At 40.0% G+C, this 5397-nt stretch overlaps 1 protein-coding gene across 1 annotated transcript; it reads left to right on the forward strand.

Annotated features, from left to right (window-relative positions):
• Positions 1 to 687: 687 nt before the first annotated feature.
• SMIM8 (small integral membrane protein 8) lies at positions 688 to 1948 on the forward strand. The gene is made up of 2 exons (XM_009588063.1): positions 688 to 858; positions 1790 to 1948. Exons 1-2 carry the CDS (start codon positions 739 to 741, stop codon positions 1946 to 1948), a joined length of 279 nt encoding a protein of 92 aa, XP_009586358.1. The 5' UTR covers positions 688 to 738.
• The last annotated feature ends 3449 nt before the right edge of the window (positions 1949 to 5397 follow it).

Here is a 5397-nt window from a genome sequence, read left to right on the forward strand (position 1 = left end):
GTCGACCTCCACGCTGCCCTGACCTCCCTGCTGTCTCTGGGGCCTTGCGGGAGGAGGCCCGGGGTGATTGCTGGGTTGGGTTTGTGAATCCTGCCCCGGAGCCGCCAGCTGTGCTCCACTCGTGTAAACTACGGGGCAGGGGTGTCCTTAGCACCATGTCTCCTCTGCCCCCCAGTAAGCGGGGTTAACCGAGGGCGTGTCTTGTTCACCTTTGCGCAGGTGGCATCTTGCAGGTGACCTGCCCCTTGTATGTGAAAACGAGACTTAAGACTTAGGGCCGCGGGGGTGGGTGGATAGAGTGACCACGCTATAACAGGGTGCAGGCTGTTCTGTCACACATAAGGTTACTTTAAAAAAAAAAAAAAAGTGCCCTGATACTTTCTTTTTAGCCTGAAGGCTGCAGCTCAGTCCATAGGTAGCTAAAGCATCAGCCAAAGGCAAGTAAAAAACCCCAAGCCCATTATTAGGAGACTTAGTTTGCTGTACAAAGATGTGCATCTCCAAAAGTTAGTTTTAGGATGCACAAAATTGACAAGATTGAAAATCAATGTGCTTAAGCTGGGCATGTTAGGTAACACCACAGGCAATCATTTAACATATACACAAACAAAAATTCATGCTGTAAGAAGACAAGCTGAGTCTGAACTCATATTCAATGAAGGTAGTTCTTTTAGTTTTTTTATTAAAATGATACCTATTTTTCATTCTGTTTTTAGGAAGTAGTCAACATTAATTAAAATGTCTTCTACCAAATCTCCAAATGAAAATGAAACACCCAAAGAGAGAAAACCAGGACCGAGGAGTGTTCAAACAACTATGCTCTTTCGAGCTGTGAACCCAGAGCTTTTCATTAAACCTGTAAGAGGCTCATTCTGAGAGAAGCTAAATATGCTTGGAGAGACACGGTTGCTTTAAAATAATCATTGCAATTCTGTGTGCATTATATAACTATCTCTTGTTATGCAAACCACTCAGTAATGTAACTAAAAATATTTTAACTTTTATTCCACTCTGATTAAGAGCTCAGAACATTACATTGTTTATTCCAGCTTTTATTTCACTATTATATTGTCTGATTCTTTTGTACCTAGCCAAGTTGCTTTCAGAAAGACTGTTTACAGGCATATTACCCATGTAATTTGACAGGTTAAGTAATAGGAGTCCTCTTCAATATTTAAAAGGGAACAAATCATAAAATGCAAGCTTTTTGATAGGAAAGGAGGGGATTTTTGGTAGCTTTTCAGTATTTTGGATTTTTCTTTTTCTTGCTTTTATAATTAAGTTGATGATACTCAGGTTTTATTTACACTAGCAGAACCCAGCAAGACTGGATGAAGTTTTGTGCATAAAATAAAAGTAGATGTTGGGATGATAATACATCTGTTTTAGAGGAATATAATCAAGGTTGCTTGGCAGCAGCAGGGTACATTGTCCCAGTAGTATATCCAGATGAATTCTGTTAGAAGGTTGTAATAGTTACCTTTAGTAATTGGTTTTGGCCTGTTCATTCATGCTCAACCAGCATTTGCTACCAGCAAGAGAGCACTGGGCAATGAGATGAGAGTTGTCTTTTTCACAGGGAATTCCTTTTGCTATCAGAAAATCAGGTCTCCCTTCTTGCTGCTTATTAAAGTTATTTGGATCAGTCTACAAGAAGGTAATGATGATTTTTGCAGATGTCACTATAGTTTACTGTTCGCTTTCTAAGCTAAGATTGAAGAATGTAACATTTGTGATGAATGAAAAGTGTTTTGACTAAAAATGTACTTTTTTTTTTTTTTTTGGTCAGAACAAACCTGTGATGGCATTTGGACTCATAGCAATGACCCTCTGTGTGGCCTACCTTGGCTATTTACATGCAACAGTAGAGAATAAAAAGGACCTTTATGAAGCAATTGACAGTGAGGGGTCCAGGTATATGAGGAGGAAAACTTCCAAGTGGGACTGACAACGTAAGGAAGGAAATCAGCAAATCAATCACAGAACTTTTCAAGGCAACTACTATTTTTTTCTCTGTCCATTGCAATAATGGATAAATGTCTCTCTTGCTACTTAATCCAAGTTCCTTTATAAAATGCCGTGCCTGTACAAATAAATTGCAATTAAGATACACCTGAACATAAAAGTGGTTTTAAGAATTGTTGTCTGCGATCTCCACAGTATGTCAGAAGTCATGCAGTTAACTCGGACGTGCAGTCAAGACTGGTAAATGCCTTAGAAATTTACATGATAGTTCAGCTCACTTCTCTCTTTGCTTTAAGTGAAAATAGGGGTTTGTCTTTTATTTTTTAAACAGAAGGTATAATGTATTGTGTGTGAAAAGAAAAAGCTGATCTCCTGATCTGTTGAAAGTTGATAATTAGCAGTGGTGCAAGTAAAATAATTTTAAGGCAAGAAAGATCTGATAGAACAGTCATTGAAGGGTTTTATTTAATAAAGGAATTTGTAAAATACTGGCCAAAATTATCCTTGGACACTAGTATACTCTTCCTTACAAATGAAAAAAAAATCATTAGCTAGATAGAGGAGAAAAAGTGAAACGAGTGCTTCTGCCAAGAGAAAGGCAGGAAGAACTCAGCCATTACCTCTCCTGTTGGGCATCAGACAGCAGATTAGTGAACATAGCAGTATCAGCTTGCCAATCAGTATGTGTAACTCCAGGTTAGCCAGAGCTTGTGGGGTGTTCTTGACTTGTCAGCAGGACTAGTTTATTTAAGCTCCATTGAAAAATTAAATTCCTCTGTATTGCAAAGTACATTATATAACATTAATTTATTATAGGTTACTGAACTCAAAATAAGGAACGGAAAGTCTAAAATCAACAGGTTCTTACAGACAGAGAAAAGAACGTGTCGACCTGAACAGGCCCAGTCTTGCTGAACAGCCCCGCATGTGGGTTGGAGGCTACCCTCGGCAGTATGGCTGGTTGGTGCCGCTGTGGGTGTGGCTGGAGGGCAGCTGGGCGTTGTGGTGTTTCCTCAGCACATGAGGTGGTCCCCTGTGAGCCTTTCCCTTGAGCAAACCGCACAGGTGGGTACTTCCCTGTTCCAGCACTGAGGCCTTCTCCTGTGAGCTCCTCCAGCTACTTCTGTGTGCCTGACATTTCCTAGACGGTATCCCATTAACCAAACTCCAGAACATGTGGTGGGAGGGCACGTACCAGGCCATGCCCTTTTTCCACCACGGACCCTTATTAATGTTCTGGTTGCATTTTAACATTCAGTTCCTCATATTTACAGCCCCATCAAGGGCTCCCAAGAGGCTGAGAGACCTCTTTGTTAACCCTCATTTGGCCAAGATGGCTTCTGTCAGGCCAAAGAAGAAAGAATGTGCAGGGACATCTGCTTTGCCACTCGGAATTGCTTTGAATTTTGTTATTGAAAGATTTTGTTATTGAAGATAAAAAAGGTGACTGACTGCCTTGAGGGACAGCAGTTGCTCTATGGGATTTCTCTGTATCTCCCTCTAAAGCCTTCATTTTGAGCCTGTAGTTTTCCTCCTATCCATGTTTTGTAGTTATCTGTATCTTAAATTCAGCTGGGCCTTGGTTTGGCTACCTCCTTCTTGAGAAGAGAAGTGAGCTCTACCTTTGATGAAGCTATAAAAAAAAGGCATTTTTACAGCCTTTAAAAGCATATTCCCCTCTGTGAGCCTACAACAGCAAGGTCTTGGGCAAATCAAAAGCTTGCAGGTGAGGAAACTGCTTGCCTTTTGATTGGTGAAGGAATTTCCAGGTGAATCGATCTAATATTTAGAACTATCACATGCTGTGCATATCCTGTAGAGTATGTTTTGTTAGGTAGGATGTGATGGATCTTTAGAATTAATCTGTTCTTTTAAAAAGGGTCACACAGGATTTTAGCTCTCTTCAGTTCATTAAAATGCATGAGTCTTTTATGTTTGCATGAATTTAACTAAATTATTCCAAAAACAGTGCTACAGTAAGTTTTTCTGCAGGCTTTTAAAATACACGCTTTGATCGTTTTACCTGCAGATGATTTGAAGTGAGAAAGCCCAGTCTCTCATTTTCACCTATTTGGGAATAATGCAGGATTTGGGTTTTCAAAATTTTGAATTATGTTTTGTGAAGTGAATATGGATCTGGAAGTTACTGAGGGAAAAGGAGGGGGGGGGGGACGAAGGTTACTGAGGGAAAAGGGGGGGGGGTGAAAGAGAAAGGTGTGGGACTGACCTGGGCAGGGTCTAGGCAATGTGCGTGCCAATGGTGCTTCATAGAACAGCTGTCTGAGACGGGGCCTCGTATCTGTTGGATGGAGTAAAGTCCTGTTAACCAGGTTAATGTAGAACTGTCCAGGCTGAAGGAAGAGTATTTAGACTTGTCCTTATTGTTAAGGAGCTTCTCCATACTTATTTGTGGCAGCTGCTGTACACGTAACTCTTAATGCTACAAGTGTTATATATAAGAAGGAGATAAAGCAGTGCAAATACAGAGAAGAATGTAGTAAATTAATGGGTGTTATATTATCAATACTGGCATTTGCTGTTTTAAGTACCTGATTTATATCATAAAAACTAAGTGTGTATAGAGATTAAAGGGAAAAAACCCCACCCAAACAAAACTACATCGGTAACAAAGTTTGTTTGCTCGACTCTGAAAGCACTGCTCCCCTTACGCATCTGGAGGATAAGCAAACAGCACCAATAGAATTTCTTTTGTTCCGCTTTTCTCAATTTCATCTTCAATATAGTAATAATTATCTACAATGGACGATAGCTGGCTTGACAGGAACTGTGAGTCAAAATTATTTCCCAGGCTCTTTCAGGTTTTTGCCAATTCCTTATTGTCTGTGCTGGCTTTCACATCTTTACCAAGAGCAACAAAATGCTATGATTCAAATATCTGAAAAACAGTTATATTCAAATATATGTTCAAATATACTGCTCCTAAAATCTCCTTCAGTTATATTCAAATATATATTCAAATATACTGCTCCTAAAATCTCCTTAGACTACAGGGGTTCAATAGGAATTGTTGACATTCACAACAAAAAAAATGCATTAAAAAGCCAAAGCCTGCTGTGACGCTGCTTAACTATTACCAGGGAAAGTTAGTTCTTTGTGAGCAAAGCCAGCCCTGCCTAGTGACAGTTGCTATGTAGGGAGCTGCATTAAGGCTGGAAGGGGTCACTTCATGCAACCCTCCCTCGTCATCTGCCTACAGCATGTTACTGAGTTGTCAGCATGTGTGAATCCTTAGCTGAAGGCAAACGTTGTGGCTATCTTGGTAAAAAGTAATGGTCAATGATTTTTCTCTCTTCATTGGCTTGCATGTTTTCTGTAGCAACAATAAACGTTTGTGCCTGCAAGCAAGAGATCTATCAGGAAGAGTTCTGACTATTTAGTAACTGTATTACAGAGAAATACTAGAATACCACA

The sequence above is a fragment of the Fulmarus glacialis genome, unplaced genomic scaffold (assembly GCF_000690835.1).
Source record: "Fulmarus glacialis isolate BGI_N327 unplaced genomic scaffold, ASM69083v1 scaffold37551, whole genome shotgun sequence".
In the NCBI taxonomy this organism is placed as follows: Eukaryota; Metazoa; Chordata; class Aves; order Procellariiformes; family Procellariidae; genus Fulmarus; species Fulmarus glacialis.

Excerpts from the sequence above, each read along its gene's own strand:
- SMIM8 (XM_009588063.1), top strand. The coding sequence starts at position 739 with ATGTCTTCTACCAAATCTCCAAATGAAAATGAAACACCCAAAGAGAGA. Across the intron at positions 859-1,789 it reads CAGAGCTTTTCATTAAACCT|AACAAACCTGTGATGGCATT; the intron begins GTAAGAGGCTCA and ends TTTTTTGGTCAG.